Source organism: Notamacropus eugenii, chromosome 5 (assembly GCF_028372415.1).
Source record: "Notamacropus eugenii isolate mMacEug1 chromosome 5, mMacEug1.pri_v2, whole genome shotgun sequence".
Taxonomy (NCBI): domain Eukaryota; kingdom Metazoa; phylum Chordata; class Mammalia; order Diprotodontia; family Macropodidae; genus Notamacropus; species Notamacropus eugenii.
In genome coordinates this window covers 296,514,216-296,534,606 of record NC_092876.1, presented here as the reverse complement: position 1 = coordinate 296,534,606, position 20,391 = coordinate 296,514,216, and the positions used below count along the sequence as shown (strand labels likewise).

The following is a 20,391-nucleotide window of genomic DNA, read 5'->3' as shown; positions in this document are numbered from 1 at the left end:
CAGACTGGAGCCCTTGAAGACGAAAGGATTTTTGCCAGGACACAGCTAGGTGCTGAAGCAGCTCCCAGCCTTAGAGGGAAGAGGATACCTGTCTTTTGTTCTTGTTCAGCCAATTCAGCAAGCCCAGGATGAAACGTCCTCGCTGCTGGCTAGTTGTTTTGTTGGCCTTTAAACTTAAAGTAACTTTGACCGGTCCAAAAGAGCCCTGTGATGGCCAACGTAATTTAGGGCTATCTTTAGTTGATTAACACTAGTGCTAGTAATACCTGTGATCATCAGGTTGGTAACGGCTTGACATACGAGAAACAGGGGTCTTGTCAGCCGGTTCTCTGCTTCTAGTTTTTGACTGACCCATAGCTAGCTGATTTCCCTAGATCGATCTTCAGAGGAGACCTAATTAATACAGAGGCGTTTTCACGCAGAGTGGTCTCTGTCCTGCGGTTATCTTTAAAGGGAATTTTTGAGTCCTTTGGAAGCTGGGAATGGAAGGACTTACCCCGACCCCGTCAAGGCCCAGGACTCTAGGAAAAACAGTTCCTACTGGCGCCGGAGTCCTGGCGTTGGCGAGATGAGGCAATGCCCGTCCTGTTCCTCAGTTCCAATCCACGTTTGGGCGCCATAACTGTTGACCTTAAAACTTAGTTAGAGAGAAAAGGCAACATGGCTAAATGCATACATTTTATGATTTAATTAATTAATCAATTCCCTATTAAAGACAACGGTAACATAATGCATTATGGAGCCAGAAATGTTCTGGCCACCCAGTGCAGAAATCTTCTGGCTTATATACATTTTGCCGTGAGAAAGGAACTCTCCTAGTTGAACAAATCATAAATTTAGTAAGACAGGACAATTAGCAAAGCAATATTGGTCAGGCCTTGGGATTCCAAGCTGGGTAAACATATGTCTTGGAAATCCCACCACTAGTAAGTGGCAGGCTTCCTGCCCTAAACAGATAACTGACATAGGAAAGGGTAAACAAAGTTCAATAGAAATTACGACCTAAGATGTCTGTGTTTTCTTTACCATTAACATGCCATAACATAGTGTAGGTCTACAAATATTAAGATATGGAAAACGTCCCATTATTCAAGATAGTGTCTTAGGTTAAAGGTCTCCTTAAGGAATGTAGAGTCAGCCTTGGCTGGCTTTTGCTGACATAAGAAGAGGCACTCTCTGAGTTTGCTTCAGAGAGAACAAAGAGATTATTCCAAAATTTTATATTAAACATTATCATGAGACATTGAAGTTTCTTCTATGTTGCAGGATAGATTAAGGAATTCAAAATTGGTAGACATTTCCTTGCATGGGTAAAGGTAACTACTTTAGGAAAATGTTTCATGACTGAACAGTGCATGAGGATATTTCATGTTGTGAAATTTTATTTTATTGGGGGAAGGGAATAAAATCTTTTTGAATTTTCCTTACTACTTTTTCTTCTTTTAAAAATAAATCTAATCCAAATAGGTATTCATGGAAGACTTCTGAATGGAAAGAATGCCAAGTCACTCTTCTTCTGGAGCAGCAAGAACCGCATTGGCACACAACTGGATCCCTCTGTGGAGGTGGGATTCAAACTCGGGAATTGTACTGTGCCCAGAGCACCACGGAATCTTCAGGGCAGCGATCAAAGGAAGGTATGCAAGTAGTCCCCTTGTACTACATACTTTTTCTGTAAGCAATGTTAAGTAAACTATTTCAAGACTCCTTCCCTGCTCTCTCTCCCCATCTCCTCCTTCCCCTCAGTTAGGCTTTGCACCTCTTTACAATAATGAGTTAGAAAGGCATCAAATTTGCTTTTTTATGAATTCTGGGATCTAGATGACAAAAAAACAACTTGCCTGAAGGCAACAAAGGTAAATGACTAACTTTAAAGACAAAGTCGTTCCCTTTACTGAATCTTCATTAGAATAAGTTGACAAACTTTTGAGGGAAGAAAATATTTTTATTGTGTCTGCAGAGGGTAATAATGCAATATAATTTTTATCATAATGAGCTATGAGTGCTTTACCTTCTAAGGTTACCTTCTGTCTATTCAATATGTATATATCATACATGCAGATATAGGTTTTCTGGATTGATAGAGAATACTGTAATATATATGTAAATAATAATATGCAAAATTTCACGTTTCCTTTTCCATTAGAATGTAAACTTTGAGAACAAGGACTGGCTTTTTTTCTTTTTATTCTCAGCACTTAACAGAAGGTCTAGTATATAGTGAATCCTTAATAAATGTTTGTAGGCTGATTTATTGATAGCCATAAAGGGATGAGGGAACAAGGTTTATTAAGTGGCTGACATATTTGACACTGTTAAGGGCTGTACAAATACTATCTCATTTGATCCTCACAACAATCCTAGGAGGAAGACACTATTATTCTCCCCATTGAGAAAACTGAGACAGACAGAGGTTAAATGACTTGCCTAGGGTCACACAGCTATTAAAGTGTCTGGGTTCAGACTGAAACTCAGGTCTTCCTACTCTCGGCTTAGCACTCTACTCACTGTGTCATCTGCTATGGAAACATAAATATTTTCATAGTTGCACTCTTAAGCATTTCAACAGTCATCATTTTGTTGGTATGAATACTTCTTCCACCTAGGCAAACAGGCAAATATAAACCTTATAAATGAGTAGATGAGCTTTGAGAATTACGGCCACTAAAACGCCATCATCCTATGGCTTACTGGGACATGAACTTCTCTGAACTCCTTTAGGCTATGCCTTGTGAAGGGCATATTGACTGAGGATTCTGGGAGGAAGGAGATCTACCCAAGAAAAAACAGGTATCTTAATGACATAAATGCTTTACCTGAACTGTCCATTTGTAGCTTATGGAACTACTTATACCTGAAGTTTTTTGTTTATTTGTTTTCCCAAGTTGAATCTTGGTGGTGTTGTTAAATTAACCATGGGATAAAGTAGAGTTAAAGGAAACAAAAGCTATCTTTTTAAAAAAAATTGGATGTTATTTTTGCTTGTTATGTTTTTGTGGGTACAGATGCAAGAATATGTAAGAAAGAGCATTGTTTTATGAGGTGACAGTTCACCCAGGGTTCCACTTTTGCCTAGAAGGTACAAAGAAACCTGTGCTTAAATTATTGTTCCTTGAAGCTTCCATCATTCTCAGGGAGAATTTTTTGTAAATGGCATTGTCTGGGGCTGGAAGGAGTGGGCTGTTTAAAAACGTGGAAAATTTAAAATTCAGAAAGGAACTTTAGAAGTTCAGCCATTCAGCATCACAAAGAAGGAAATCAGAGCCCAGTGGGGTAGTGGCTTGCCCAGGGTCACATTGCCAGTTAGTGACAAAGGCCAGGAATAGAATGCAAACCCCCAGTTTCCTGTATTATCGCTCTCCCTAATACACATGTTGTTCTTTGGGGAAAAACAAAACACAAGCCTATGGGCAAATACCAACAGAATTCATTAATTAAATTCTTAAGCCTAAAATTTGAAAGCTTGCACAGTTGGCAAAACTTTAACATGCTTTTGAAATATGCTTCAAGTGTTTTGACCAGTAAACATTTCCTTGTGACTTCCTAAAATAAGTTGTATTCTTCATTCATAGAGATAGTAATAATGTCTGGCCAAGATATGCAATTTGTTTAATAAAGTATTGTTGTTGATTTGTTAGTAGTAGTAATAGAGTTGTGGCAATTTATCAGACTTTTGTACTTTGACCCATTTCTACCTGTGGCATGTTTTGTGAGATGTTCATGTAGGACGAGAGGTACAATACAGTCTGTGAGCATGGAATATGATACTTCTCAATGGAGGGGTAATGGGAAGGGAAGAAGGTAGAGAATCTGGAACTCAGCATTTTAAAAATGAATGTTTAAATTGTTTAACATGTAACTGGGGAAAATAAAATACTAAAAAACAAAACAAATAAAAAGATAATAATAATGGTTGAGCTTTATATATATATATAAAGATAATAATAATGGTTGAGCTTTATATATATATATCATGTCATATCGATCTAGTTTCTGGCTGATCCTCTACCATATGGTTTCTTATCCCTCAACATATGCTGCTTCTGCTTGATCTAAAATAAAAATGACTTCTTTCTTTCTTGGACATTCGTCCCACCCTCCATAAACTTCATAGTCAACCAATCTCACTTTCAGACAATCAGGAAGCCTCTGTGACCATGCTAGACTGTGGAGTACTCCACAAATGACATTAACTGTTCTTCTTTTCACCTATGGAGGGAGGAGAAAAAGGAGACATCATAAAATATATCTGCCAGAGTCTGTTGTTGGAACTAAAAAGGTTTCGCTATAGAATTAAATGACCCAGACAATAAAAGCAATTGATAAACCGTTTTATTTGATGCATTTAATGTAGATCAGGTAAAAAGACCTCAGGGAGTGGCAAACAGGAACAAGAAATGGACCCTAGCCTCTCTCAGTCCCCAACAGAAGGAAAACACTAGATTCAAGGGGGCCCTGGAAAGGCTTCCTGTAGAAGGTGGTGTTTTAACTGGGACCTGAAGATTAAGATTAAGATCCATCAAATGAGACAGAAAAGGAACAGTCATATAAGTAGGAGGAGAACCAGGAGAAAATAATTTTCCAAAAACCTAGAGAGAAGAAAGTATCCATGGTAAAATGGTAATTGACAATGTCAAAGGCTGAAAAGAGGTGAAGGATGGGAATTGAGAAAGGGCTTTGTGGTTGTGAATTAAGAGTTCACTGGGAAATCTGGAGTGAGAAGTTTTATTTGAATTATGAGATCAGACGCCAGATTATAGAGAGATTAGAGTGAGAGGAAAGGAAATGAAGGTGCATTTTGTAAACTGTCTTCTCAAGGACTTTAGCCACATAGAACCAAAAAACAAATGTGCAGATAGTTATCAGGGATCAAAGGATCACAGCAAGTATTTCTGAGGAAACATCCACATGTTTGTAGGCAGGGGGAAGCAGCCAGTACATAGGAAGATATTGAAGAAAAGTGAGAGATGGGGATGATGGAGGGGGTAATCTATTGCAGGAAACAGGACTGAGGCTATGGCAAGAAGAGAGAGCCTGTACAGTTTCCAGGTAACTCATTCAGTTCTGGAAACGGGTTAGCTCCTGAATCTGTTTGGGTGTTGAAGGGCCATTTGATCGGTGCCATTTGGGTGTTTCATAAGGAGGGTAGGGATCTGCTTAGGAGCATCTGAGGGGTTTCCTGAAGACCCAATCAAAGAGAGGACAAACAACTAGGAACTTGGAACTGCAAACTATAGTTTATAGAATTTGGAACTATAAAGGAACTATAAACCTTTCCTAGTCTTCCTTACAAGCACTTAGTGAGATTACTTGCAATTTATTCTGTATTTCTCTTGTTTGTACAAAATTATTTGCATGTTGTCTTTCATATTAGACTGTGAGCCCTTCCCTCCCTCTCCTCCTTCTTTGAATTCACGGAGCTTAGCAGATTTTCTAGAGCATGATAGATGGTTAATAAATGCCAGTTGATTGACAAACTGATAAGAGCAAAGGCTGTCCAGAGAAGGAGCAAGACAGGAAGGGATTACTAAGCAGAAGATGATATGACAGAGGAATAGGCAGCCTATTGGATAGAGAAAGATTAATCCAAAAAGATTAGAAGGGATTTGTTGGTTTATTTTTCTCCCCTAGACCTAAACATTCCCATAACCCAACAAAGGAATAATTCGACCTAGCATCCATTTCAATCCTCAAATTCTCCTTCTAAGCAGCCTTTTAAGGATCACACTGCTCACTTCCTGGTGTGAGGAAAGGGACTAGAAAAACATTCTACTTTTCCCCTATATCCTATCTTCCCACCCTTGGGGTGTAGGGTCTGTTCAGAGAGGACCAGAACCTTTAGTGTGATGGCTGCCAAGACCTTTTCAGGGCTCTTTCCACCTTTGGCGTTCACCTGTTCCACCTAACTCTCACCTGTGGTTCCAAGAAGTTTCAGCATGCACAGCAACCATGCCCAGGAAAATCATTTTGGCAGATGGGCCAAACCAGGTTGAGGGTAACCAAGGATTCTCAAACCCATCGGTGAGTTATATGGCAAGAGGAAGTTATCCCCTAGGAGTTCAAGGATGCCTCCATTGTCCATCTCTATAAGAGTAAAGGGAATAGATTGTCCTGTGACAATCAAAGGGGGGTCTCTCTCTTAGTCATTGCTGGCAAAGTTCTTGCTAGAGTCCTCCTTAATAGGCTGATCCTTCACCTGGAAGATGGTCATATACCTGAGAGCCAGTATGGCTTCAGAAAGGGCTGAGGAACAGTCAATATGGTGTTTGCTGCCCAACAACTCCAGGACAAATGCCAGGAGCAGAACAGAGGTGTGTACACAATGTTTATAGATCTGACCAAGGCCTTTGACACTGTTAGTTATGAGAGTTTATGGAAAATTATGTCAAAATTTGGTTGCCTGGAGAATTTCATCAATGTTGAATGTCAATTTCGTGATGGCATGTTGCCTGGGTTCTGGATAATGGACATTGCTCTTGTGCCTTCCCAATCATCAATGGAGTGAAACAGGGCCATGTGCTTGCTCCCATGCTTTTTAGAGTGATATTTTCAGCAATGTTGACAAATGTTTTCAATGAGGATAAACATGGCATACTGATGGCAAGTTCTTCAATTTGAAAAGGCTACAAGCCAAGACTAAAGTGGAGGGAGTGTTGGTGCATGATTTTCTATTTGCAGATTATTGTGCCCTCACTGCAGCCTCTGAAGCTGAGATGCAACAAAGTATGGATCAATTCTCTGCTGCCTATACTAATTTTGCCTAATAATTAACACCAGGAAAACACAGGTGCTCCATCAGCCACCATCACACCTTCTATATGTGGAACCATTGATTACAACAAATGCAGAAGTTCTAAATGCTGTGGATAAGTTTATTTACCTTAGTAGTGTACTTTCCAGGGATGTACACATTGACAACGAGATTGATGCACGCCTTGCCAGAGCTTGCTTAGTGTTTGGGAGGTTCCAAAGAAAACTTTGAGAGAGAAGAGGTATTAGACTGACTACCAAAATGAAGGTCTACAGAGCTGCTGTGCTGACCTCATTGTTATGTGCTTGTGAAACATGGACAGTCTACCAGTGCCATGCCAGGAAACTGAATCGCTTTCATTTGAACTATCTTAGGAATATTCTGGGAATCACCTGGCAGGATAAGGTACCAGACGCTGAAGTCCTTGCTCAAGCTGAACTGCCAAATATTCAAATTATGCTTCAGAGAGTGCAACTCCGATGGACTGGCCACGTTGTTTGAATGCAAAACGTATGCTTGCCAAAAAGACTATCTTATGGAGAACTTGCCTGCGGCAGGTGATCGCATGGTGGCCAGAAGAAATGATACAAGGACACTCTCAAGGTCTCTCTCTCGAGAACTTTGGATTTGACTGTGCAACATGGGAGACACTGGCATAGGACTGCTCAGCATGGCATGCCCACATCACAAAGGGTGCTGTTCTCTTTGAGTAAAGCAGAATTGAGACAGCACAAAGTAAATGCAGGTTGCACAAATTTGGGATATCCACCCCAAAAATTCACACGGACTATCTGTGCCCAGCCTGTGCTAGAGCATTCTGAGCTCATATTGGTCTGATCAGCCACAGTTGTACACACTGAAATTTTACTTTATAGTGTTGATGTCATTTTGGTCCTCTTCAAGGACAAAGGACAACAGCCATCTTCCCACCAAATTCCAAATGAGTTGGTGGAAAGAATTAATTAGTGTGGTGTACATGTACTGCAGAATACATGGCCATCGATGTGGTGTGATTTTATTTTGTTTTTAGGGATAGATAATGATCTTGGTTTACCTCAGGTAAATTACTCATCAGCATAGAAAGTACATGGAATTTGTAATTTCTCACAATTGTGTGATCTGAGAGAATTCATGCATAAACCATTATGCCATACTGTTACCTTTTCACAAACTAGTTTTTCAGTTTAGTTAGACAGTTGTCAGTAAGAAAACTGAGAGAATGAGACATAAAATATATAAATTTTAATGAGAGAGGATGGTGGTCTGGAAAAATGTAGAATAATAAGCAGTGGTTATATAGGACAAAATATAGTGTGGGATTCAAAGTATGCAGAAAGATCCTGAATGTAGAAGAGGGCAAAACAGTGAACAGTCTATCAAATACGGAAGGAAGAGGCCCAAAATATGTGTCACAGTTTTACCTAAAGGCATCCTTGACTGTTTTTTATGCTTTTTATTTTCATCTTGTTTGAGAACAAAACTTGTATAATACAAAAACCCTAGACATCAGCTCAGATCTAAGTCTGAACCTTGTTTGGCTCTGTGACATACACTTGTTTACCTTAGTTCAATTCCATAATGTTAAAAAAAAGTACCTGCTATGTGTCTGTGCCCTGTTTTGGGTGCAGGGGGTTCAAAAGCAGGTTAAAGAAGTTAATTTTACTGGAGTGTGTGTGTAATATATGTGTGTGTGTATGTATATGCACACATATATATTAGTATATATATAATATTATATAATGTACACTATACTCTTTTTACCCAAAGAAATTACAAATGTGGAAATTCCATGTCCTATTTATGCTGATGGGATATATATGTGTGTGTGTGTGTGTGTGTATATATATATATACATATATGTGTGTGTATGTATGTATACACACACATATATGTATATACCCATATAAATATATTAGTATATATAGTATTATACAGTGTACACTATACTCTTTTTACCCAAAGAAATTACAAATGTGGAAATTCCATGTACTTTTTATGCTGATGGGCTATACATATGCATGTATATGCACATATATATATATATACATATACATACATGCACACACATACATAGAGATAAGAAAATGTAAAATAAATACAATGCAAATTCAAAATCATTTGGGGGAGGGGCACTAACTAATGAGTGAGTTCCCTCAAAGCTCAACCTGAGTTGAGCTTTGAGGGAACTTGGGAAAGTTACCTAATCTCTCCTGGCTTCAACTTTCTCCAAATTAGAGTTTTAGACTAGGTGATCACTAAATTCTTTTTCAGTGCTTAAAAATGATTCAGTTGTCATGGAGAAGAAGGTTGAAGTTGTAAGAAGTCCCTAAAGGTGATGCGACACCTCACACCTTAAAAGGAAATAATTCATTTCTATTTTTGCTATCTTTTTAGTTGTTACATTCTAACAATTTGGATTCAGCTGGGTAAAAGAAAATAGGTGAGATCAGGACTTTAGAAAGGCTTCTCACTAGTTCAGTGGAGTTCAACATGGTACTTGTGTCAGGAGATTGATGGGAAACCTAGCTCTGCTCCCACAAGAAGTAAAACAAAACATAATAAAATACCCTCAAAACAAACTTTGTGTTCATATACAGGCTTTCAGAACATTTTCACATACACTGTCCCATTCTGTATTCACAGCTGAATAATGAGTGGGTCAGAGACAATTATACCCATTTATAGCTGAGTTCCAGTGCAGTTAGTTAGTTACAGACCTGATTCAAAGCCTAGGTCTCCAGACTTTAGATTAGAGCCAAAGTTATAAATACTTTAAAGTCATTTTAATATAATTATAGACCCACTTGCGCATGATTTACTAAAGTGAGTCAAACAGGCAAAGAAGTTTAATGCAGTGAATGATACAGTTCAATGAAAACCCCATTAAAAGCATAATGCCATTTATCTCTATTGATTATCAAAGGTTTTATATAGCTTTCATGAAAAGAAAGATCATCAGAATTTCTTTCCTGTTGAATTATCATATGGTTTTCCTATTAGCTGTTTTACATCTCACTATTATCATTACAGATACATGTCGGCTTATGCCACACCAACTTGAGAGTTTCCTCCTGGCCCATGGTAAACCTCAAGAGAACAAGTGAATTGCACTCACAAAGGACAAGACAGTGTTTACCCAATTAAGGAAGCAAAAATTGAATGTTTCACCCTTTCTCTTGCCAGCATACAAGTAATGAAATAAAAGACCAAAACAGGCACACATTCTTGATATAAATTGCTATAAAACTCAACTGTTCAGTTTTGTTAAAATTTAGTAAAGAAGACTTTAAAATAGCTAATCAGTTTTTCAAAAGTCTTCTTTTATTTAAAAAAGAAAGTACCCTAGAAGAATTTTCCTTTCTCTGCCTGGTATTAATTTGCTAAGCATGGTTTTTGTTTCTGTTTTGTGTTATTTTTACATTGTAGAAAACCCCAGAATCTAGTTTTAAGCTGTCCCATATTCTAAAAGAGAAGATGGAAAGAAGTTTATAAATGTGATCCAGAAGCAATTAAATATCTTATGAATCAGACTTTCTTTCATAGTATCTCCTATTTGAATGGAACCCTCGGTTATTTAGGCCAAACCCATACCTGAAAAAGAATCGCTGCTCTATTTCATTAGACAAGCAGTCATCTAACTTTTGTTTATATAATTCCTTGCCACATAGTTCTGATCTTTCAGATAGTTAGTTGTTAGCATCCCAAAGTAAAACATACATATAATGATATAGATTGGCTTGATACTGGCTTATTCACCACCATTTGGGCATAATATTGAGACTAAGAACTTTTATTTCAGTTCTGCCAATTACTAGCTATCAGGGATTTGCCATGGTTCTTTTTTGCTTCTGTTTTGGTGAATTAGAAGAATAAAGAAATACTTTCTTCAAATGACCCAGGCTGTCATATGTTGTGGTCATTTCTTCCCTTGGTATAGATACTTTTGTAGAGGCTTTTCATGAGCTGGTAAGTTTTTTTTTAATCATTACCTCATGGTCAAACCTGATGATATACTGGTCAACGTAAAGATAGAATGATCCTCTAAATATCAAAAAATGCATCCTTTCTTAAGCCAGTGCTCCAAGGTTTTTAAACATAGTAGGTAGGACCTGTCAGAGCTTGTGTTCTCTTGGCAAGCCTTTCAGAACCTAGAATGCCAAAATGAAGCATTAGCATGCCACTTTATTGGAGGTCAGGGAGATGTTATAGAAAGTAAATTCACCTGATTCTGCTGATGTTTAATGTTTTGGTGACCTGGGATTTCTTCAATATGGCAAAGAGTTTCCAGCTCCTCTCTACTTTGTCACCCCATGTGACTCTTACATATTTTGCCATAAATCCCCCATTAGCAGCACGAGGCAGTAAACATTTATTAAATGTTTACTGTATTCTGTGTACTGTGCTTTAAACACCGGTGATTCAGATATAAGCAAAATCAAAGATACTCCCTGTCCTCAAGCAGCTTACTTTTTAATGGAGGAAGATAACACACAAAATGGAGCTGAAAAGTCGAGATGAATGCACCCACAGGAGGGCATTGTGGCATATGAAATTCCAAGAGACAAAGTACCAGGTGTTAAAAATCAATTTTTTAATTAGATCAGCCAATAATAAATAAAAAGAAAAAAAGGAATAAAACATTTTCAAGACTTATCAATACATCAAAACAATTTGAAGATATACGTAATACTTCATACTTGTGAATTTCCCATCTCTGTAGAAGAGTGGAGGAGGTATATTTTTGTATCTCTTCTTTGGGGCCATATTAGTACTTTGCACTTTTGTAACATTCATTTTTAATGTTTTGTGGTGTTTTTTTTAATTGCTTTGCTGTAGTTGTTTGTGTGTATATGTATATACATATATTATATGTGTATATTTGTATATGTGTGCATAGATATATGTGTATATATGTATGTATGTGTGTATGTATATGTGTATTTTTATACACATGTATTATATATGTATTATACACACATTTTATATATATATATATACTATATATATATATATATATGAATCCCCAGTGTTTAAAGCACAGCACATTGCATACACACACACACACACACACACACACACACACACACAGGCAGAGAGAGAGAGAGTTAGTTTTTCTTGGTAGTATTTCCTTCACTCTGCATTAGTTCCTGTAAGTTTTTCCGTGTTTCTGCTCTTATTCTGGCTACCCATCTATTCACTTACCATATACAACTAGCCAGCCTCTTTTTCTAGTCATACGTAGTTTTGAAATATTCTTCTACTTCAGTTCTCAAATTACTAACATGCCTCATTCGGCATATATGTTACTATGCTTTTTCTATTACTCTTTGAATTTTTTGATGTTTAACATTTGTGAAATGTTTGGAATGAATGAATAAAAAACATTTATTAAATACTTACTGTGTAGCCAGAACCATGCTAAGTGCTGAGTGTACAAATACAAAAATGAGGCAGTCTCTATCCTCAAGGACTTACTATTGTAAAGGGAATGTAACACCCAATGATCAGGGAATGGAGTTATGGTTTGAGTTGGGGAGTTGATTTATAGGGCAGCCCTTTCAGGAAGAAATGCATTGATTTCATTACTAGATCCAGAACTACATATGAAAATGAGGGGGTAGTGTGCATGTGACTGAATGTGCGTGTGTGTATGTTTGTATGTACATGCATGCCTGCCAACCACAAAGACAGGCTTAGGCATATAGTAAATACATGCAATACCTGATCAATTGATTGACAATACACAGAAAGGGAAAAGCATTGGATAAAAACTTGTAATTGTCTGGTCTCTGAGTTTTACTTTTGAGTCAAATTCTGTTTGGATAAGTAAGCCCTATAGTCTTTTGATGCCAGTACTCTAATTTGTTAAATTGTTTTTAATAATTCTAATGTTATGGGCATTAGCCATGGTGATCTTGGGCCCAGGACTGAAAGCAGGGTGGTATGGCAACCTACCATTTTAGTGGTGGGAAATCAGGATGCTGGGGCCATGTGAAAGACTAGAAACTGGAACTGTGCTCTACTGGAACCAAGTTAAACTGTGAACATACTCCCCTTCCCCTCCCCAGAGATTGATGTGGTGCAAGGAGTAGAATAGAGGGACGGTGCCTTCTACCTGTTGGCATCATAAGTTTGTATATTTGTTATGTCTCCTTTATGCAAAAACTTTTGTGAAGAGGATTCCATTCACCATTAGTGTATGGGATGAGTGCAGGCTTAGAGGATGACTTGAAATCCAGAAGACCTGAAAGAAGAACAACTTTTGTTATGAGAGAACTCAGTAGGTATCACATCCAAATAGCAGCCCCGAGTGAGACGATGCTGGCAAATGAAGAAAGTCCAGCTTAACAAAGTCAGAGCTGGATCCATGTTTTTCTGAAGTGTCTGTAGTGAGGACGAGCACAGTGACACTGGTGTAGATTTTGCATCAAAACTAATCTAGTCAATAAGTTTGTATGCCTACCAAAAGGTGTAAATAAACAGACTTAAGCAGAAAAATGGCACCCCACCATGATCAGTGTGTATGCTCCCACCATGACAAACCCCAGTAAAGTCAAAGAAACCGGAGGCCCTCAAAATCAGTGTGCCAAAAGAGGACAAGCTTATAATTCTGGGTGACTTTAATGCCAGAGTAGTCACAGACTATCAGACTTGGGATGAAGTCTTTGGGAGGAATGGAGTAAGGAACCATAACAGCAGTGGTCACTTACTACTGAAGACTTATGCATCTTGTGACTTTCTCATCATCAACACTGTCTACTATTTACCTAAAGAAAAATAATTTTTTTCAAGACTTATCCAATGTAATAAAACTTTGTGGATGCACCCTCACAGAAAATATTGACATTTAATAGATTATGTCATTGTAAGGAGAAGAGACAGACAGAATGTGAGAATGGTGAAGGTGATATGTGGCACAGAGTGCTGGACTGACCATAGACGTATCCTTTCCAAGATGGCCCAAAGGCAAGATGCCTACCAGGAGACAATGTTAACTGATTAGAGCATTTCTCCAAGGGTGAACAGCTCATTACTATGTTAACTTGGAGGGAAAGCTGAACCAATACACATTTGGCAACTGTGGAATGGAAAAGGAGTGCCTAGCTTTCAGAGATTTGTTGTGCAGGATCACATCTACTTACCTGGGTCAGAACACACACACCCACCCACCCACCCACACACACACACACACACACACACACACACATCAAAGTTGGTTGAATGAAAATGATGGGGAAGCTGCTAAATGAAAAATGAGAACTCCTTAGAGTTTACCAGTAGGATAGTTCATCTGTCTCTAAGAAGGCAGCATTTAACTCTCTCAAAAGTAAGTACAAATAGAGAGATGTAGGATTCTTGTCTCAGTAAGAAGGCAGATGAAATTCAGTTTTATGGTGATAGTTACAATCCAAAGTGCTTTTATGATGCCCTAAAGGCTATTTATGGGCCAAAGACCTATGGCGCATCTGTTACTCGGTGTTGATTAGATTGATTAGGGACATGATCCTGGAGAGATAGGTTGAACACTTCCATATTGTTCTCAACAGACCATCATCAATCAATGCTGAAGCCACTGACTGTTTGCCTCAGGTTGAAGTCAATCCCTCTCTAGTCAAATTTCCAACTGATGAAGAGATTTTGAGTGCCACTAGGCTACTCTTTTGTGGCCAAGTGCTGGTACTGATTTTATTCCAGCTGAAAAATTACAAGGTGTAGGGGGCCCACTGCTCATACAAAAGCTGCCTCAAATTTTCCAGGTTATGTGGCAAGAGGAGGTTATCTCCCAGGAGTTCAAGGATGCCTCCATTTTCCATCTCTGTAAATGTAAAGGCAATAGATTGTCCTGTGACAATCACAGTGGGGGGATGGCTGCCTCTTAATAATTGCTAGCAAGATTCTTGCCAGAGTCCTCCTCTCTAGACTGATCTTTCACCTGGCAAATGGTTACCTACCTGAGAGCTAAGGTGTCTTCAGAAATGGCTGAGAAATAGTTAATATGGTGTTTGCTGTTTAACAACTCAGGAGAAATGCCAGGAGCAGAACAGAGGTCTGTATTCAATGTTCATTGATCTAACGAAGACTTTTGATACCATCGGTTATGAGGGTTTATGGAAAATAATGGCAAAATTTGGTTGCCCAGAGAAGTTCATCAGTATTGTATGTCAGTTTCATGATGGCGTGCTTGCCTGGGTTCTAGATAATGGTCATAACTCTTGTACTTCTACAAGTGTTGTTGTTTGTCCTTTGTTTTCAAAGAAGACCATGACATCAGGGAGCTGATAACATGACATTTTGTATCTGGCCTGAGGTAAAGGCTTCTGAGCTTTGATTCACCGTAGTCAGACATGTTGTACGTAGACTCCAACATAGTGATTTCAAGAATGAAGGACAACAACCAATCAATCATGCCTTCTAATGCATAATTTCCTTTATAAGAAAAATTGCTCACATGAAACCAGCAAGCATTTATTAAACCAGCACTTACTATTTGCCAGTCACCATGCCAAGTACTGGTGATAGAAAAAAATGTTAAAAAAAAAGGAGATAATGATAAGGAGGGGGAAGAATTCTAATCATGGAGGACAACCATGAAAATGCACAGTCAGAAAGTAAAGTATCTTATGATAAACAGAAAGGAGGTCAGTGTCACTGGATCATGGATTACATGAAGGGGAGTAAGGTATAAGAAGACTGGCAGCATAGGAAGGGGACAGCATAGGAAAGACCTTGAATGTCAAATGGAAGATTTTATATTTGATCCCAGGGGTGATAAGGACCACTGCAGGTTTTTTGGGTTTTTTTTTTTAGTAAGGGGTTTATATGGTGAAATTCGCATTTTAGCAAAAACAATTTGACAGTTGATTAGAAGATGGAGTGGCAAGTGATTGAGGCAGGGAGATCAACCTAAAGACTCTTGCAATCATCCTGGTTTAGTAAAGTGCTGAATCTGCAGCAGGGTGGTGGTAATGTCAGAGCAGTTAATAGGGAATATGTGAGAGATGTTACAAAGATAGAAAGGATAGAACTTGGCCGTGATTTGGATATGGAGGAGGTGGGGAATAGTGATGGTTCGATAATAATGCCAAGGTTTCCAACCTGAATGTCTGAGATGGTAGTACCCAACATACTCATGGGAAAGTTAGGAAGAAGGGAGGGTTTGGGGGAAAAGATAAGGAGTTCAGTTTGGATATATTAGGAGGGAATAAAATGATGGATCCAGGCCAATTATTTCATCAGTTTGGGGAAAAAAAATCTTAGTATCAGTGTAGATTGGCATCTCATCTTCATTTATAATTTTTGGAAGTTGCTTAGGACACCAAGAAATTAAGTTACATGTTCATGGTCATGCAACTAATTCAGGAGTGGTGCACCTGAGGCTTCAAGACCACATGTGGCACTTTAGGTCCTTAAGTGTGGCCCTATGAGTGAATCTGGACTTCACAGAAAAAATCCCATTAATAAAAGGATTTGTTCTGTAAAACTTGGAATCAGTCAAAAAGTCACACCCAAGGACCTAGAAGGCTACATGTGACTTTGAGGCTGCAGGTTCCCCAATTCTGAAATAGTGTGTGTCAGAGGCATGATCCAAACCCAAGTCTTCCTTGCTCTAAGGCTAACCCTTAATCCACTATACCACAAAGCTTCTCAATAAATAAGAGTTGGATAAAGATATAAACATGGTAATGTTCTAATGAAAAAGCTTCATGAGTGGTTACATCCTTAATTTCATACCCTGTCTGAGTGATGGAGTACCTCTGACGTTTGAGATCAAGTAAAAGTTTGATTCAAGGCCTGAACAAAGTGCTTAGGCAGTTTCTTAGGAGATGATTAAAATTCCCATTACATGATCATTTAGACAGAAAAAACCCTCCCTTCATGTAGCTGTTGAAATGTGTTCTCCATTTTCATTTATGGCAGGAGGTTGAAGTAAAATCAGGGCATTTGTTTGTATATGAGGTTGTTGGGTATAGTGAGTTTATACACAGTGACACTGAAGTCTGGATCTTGTAGCAGAAAAAACAAAATCATAGGAATTGAGTTTCGACATTTCTTTCTTGTTTTACCCGAAGAGAAAAAATAGAAAAATATCTAAAGGATAATTAACCTTTGTTGATTAATAGCAGGAAATCTGATGACAGTTCATAATAGGCTAGGAAAAATATGATATTTTGGAGCTAATCTTTTTACCTGGGATACTCCTTTGATTTAATGAATCATAATTATGGGAGTAAATCAGCAAATAGTGGCAGACAGCAATTATAACAACGTAAATCCTAGAGGCATTCATAAGCAAAAAAAAATAGGTTGACAGAAGTGGTAGTGGTTAAGATCATGGCAAATATGAGAGTATCAAAAGCCTCATAGAAGTGTAAATATACTGATTAATAAAAAATGAAAAGGTTATCAATGGTCTCTTACTGGCCAAATCTAATGGCCCTTTTCTTAATTCTCATCCCTCTTGACCTCTCTGCAGCATTTGCCAATATTGGTCTCATTTTCTCCTAGATACTCTTTCCTCCCTGGGTTTTCATGATTGCTCTTACTTGGTTCTCCTCCTACCTGTCTTACCTAAAACCTAGTCTCTTATGTTATTCAGCCATACCACATCTGCTAATTGTGGGTATCCATCATGGAGGTCCAGGCATCTCATCTCTTCTTTCAATCCCATCTCCTTTAATAAAGTCATCAGCTCCCTACAGTTCTATTATCATCTCCATGCAGATGATTTCTAGATACATATGTTTACCTTTAGTCTCACTCTTAATTTCCACTTCTCCATCACTTACTGCCTTTTAGACATTTTACACTGTATATCTGGTAGGCATTTCAAATTCAACATGTCCAGAATAGAACTCATTGATCCCTCACCCTTCTTGTTTTAATAAGTTTTCAAACCCAATCATTTATTCCTTCACAATATCTGGTGTAAATGTCCCCTTCTCTTAACCCACACAGGTACTACCTTATTTCGCACTCTCATCACCTCTTTCTTGGGTTATTGCAATAGCCTTCTAGTTGTTCTTCCTGCACTTTAATTCATTCTGTCAAAGAAATTCTGCTAAAATCTTGGTTTGTCCAAGTCAACCTGCATCTCCCTATCCCCCAAAACAAAATACCATAGACAACAAAGTCTGATGCTTCCCATTTATCTTCATGTCCAAATATAAAGTCCTTTGTTTGGAATATAAAGCTCTTTACTACTTGACTATTTTGCATTTTTAAAGTCTTTTTTACATTTTGTTTTCTTTCAAATACTTTATAATGAAGCCATATCCATCTGCTATGTTCCTCATACATGGCCTCTCATCTCTCATCTCTGTGCTGTAGTACTGCTTGCCCCCTCATTCCTGGAATAATCTGCCTTCTCAATTCTGCTTCTTAGAACAGCTCTCTTCCTTCAAGCCTCAGCTCAAAATTCTACCTTCTCCAGCAGACCTTTCCTAGTCTCCCCCGAAATTAAAACATCCCCCTCTTGCTGAGCTTACCCCTCCACTTACTCTGAATTTATCTTGTAGTTACCTAATTATTTACATATTGTCTGCTTGACTAGCATATAATGCCTTTGAGGTAAGGAATTGTTTTTGCCTTTCTTTGTATTACCTGTACTTAGCATAGTTCCTGATACAGAGGAAGTACATAATCAATACATGTTGATTGATCAGTTGATTGTAAGTGATGCTGATGAGCTTGAGTTCTATTCCTGGCAAAATTCTAAACCACATTAGTGTGGAAAGGACACCTTGCTAACATTTAAAAAGGGAAGCAGTGATCAGCCTCAGAGTCATCATGACTTTATCAAGACTGTACTCTCATTCATTTTGGCAGCTATAAAGCTACTATGAAGTGAAATTACCAATAATTGCCCAAAATAGTGGCATTAAGCGTGCCATCAGAGACTTAATTGACTGAGAAGATGGGCCAGTCATGGGGCAAGAGTAAATGATAATAAATGGACTACCTGAGTGTTTCATTAATATCTATGAAATGTTCAGGAAACCTGCAGAAGGGCCCCTGCCACACTGAGTAGGATTTCTGTGGAAGATGTATGAGAAGGCAGAAGGACAAGACTCTCACAAGATGAGAAGGTATGGATATATTCTAATCTGTATACCTGAAGTGAGTTCTCTCATCAATGAGGTTATAGATACTTTAAAGCAGCAGTATTCAGAGTTTTGGCTGGGATTCTTGGGGCCCATGGAGGTCAAAGCTAATTTCAAAATCATATTAAGATACTTACATTTTTAATGTGGTAATATAGATATAACCCATATAAATAAAAGTTGTTCAGGTTCTTCAATATTTTTCAAGAGTTTAAGGCTTCCTAAGACCAAAAAGTTTGAGAACTGCTGCAGTAAAGCATCAAAACAAAGCTAGACTATTAGATTGGAGAAATATGCAGATATAGCATATGTCAAGTTCAGCAAAACATTTGACAAAATCATACTATATTTACATGCTTTATAGGGATGTTGGGTCTAGATGATTATAGTTTCATATATTGTTGAATGGCTGAGTCATTAAGACTTAAATGTTACCTTGAAGGGGTTGACTTCAGGAATCTATCCTTGCTTCTTTAATGCTCAGCATGTGAATCAAGGACTTGGATAACAGCAAGGATGACATGCCTCTCAAATTTTCAGACCTCACAAAGCTGCTGCATACAACTACCTCACTGGATGATAGGCTCAGAGTCTTTAAAGATTTGAAAAACCTAAAAAACACTCAGTTGGATTGAGTAAAAATAATTAAATCTTATTAATTTCAAAGTCTGATCCATGGGACCAGAGAACAAAATGAATGAGGCTTTATTAAACAATAGCTTTGTAAGAAAAAAAAAAAGATATGGAGTTTTTAGTAGAAATTGTAATATCCAAATGAGTCCATAGTATCCAGAATAAAAAGCATAAAAATATATTCCTAGGATACATTAGCAGAGACATGGTGATGAGAATAAATAGGAACAAACATTTGTTATAAAGTAGTTGCTTAGTCCTACTGTGTTCTTCTCTTGTCAGGCAACATCTTGAGTATTGTTTCAATACCAAGTATCAAATTTTGAGAATACTTATAGACTAAAGTATGGCCAAAGGAAGGTGAAGGGACTAAGCATCATAAGCTTATGGTATTTGGTTTAAGGAAGTGAAGATATTTATTTAGCCTGGGGATAAGGGCTTAGGATGGATGTGATAGTATTCATATATTTGAAAGGTTTTCTTGTGGAAAAGTCATTAGAATTTTTCTGCTGGTCCTGAAGATCAGAATTAGGAACAATCATGAAAATTGTAGACAGATAGATATGTTTAATAAAAAACAAGGACACAAAAGATCTGTTTGAAAGGTTGACTGAATTGTTTCAGTTGGCAGTTTCTACTCCACTGGAGATATTTAGGCAGAGATTGGATGACAGCAGGAGTATTGAAGAAGAGAATTTTGTAGAGGTATGACTTAGACTAGTTAGCCTCCAAGGTCCCTTATAATTTGGAGTTGATGAAAGGAAGTCATTCAGAAAGTTGGTGAAAATGAGATCCTTAATTCTATTATTTAAACCCTGCTCAATTGCAAAGACAAAAATAGCCCAAGTAAAAAACTTTTGAGGATGTGCTCTCTAAAAGTATGATAACAGAGTGAGAAGATAAAGG

The 20,391-nt window shown here is 37.9% G+C and overlaps 1 protein-coding gene across 2 annotated transcripts in view; it reads left to right on the top strand.

The window, feature by feature from the left end:
• Positions 1–20,391, top strand: part of THSD7B (thrombospondin type 1 domain containing 7B) — a 1,192,820-nt gene that overhangs the window by 415,455 nt on the left and 756,974 nt on the right. For both annotated transcript variants that reach the window (XM_072613204.1, XM_072613205.1), the window contains one exon: positions 1,468–1,637. In XM_072613204.1, coding sequence (XP_072469305.1) covers positions 1,468–1,637 — 170 coding nt within the window. The remainder of the gene's footprint in view (positions 1–1,467; positions 1,638–20,391) is intronic.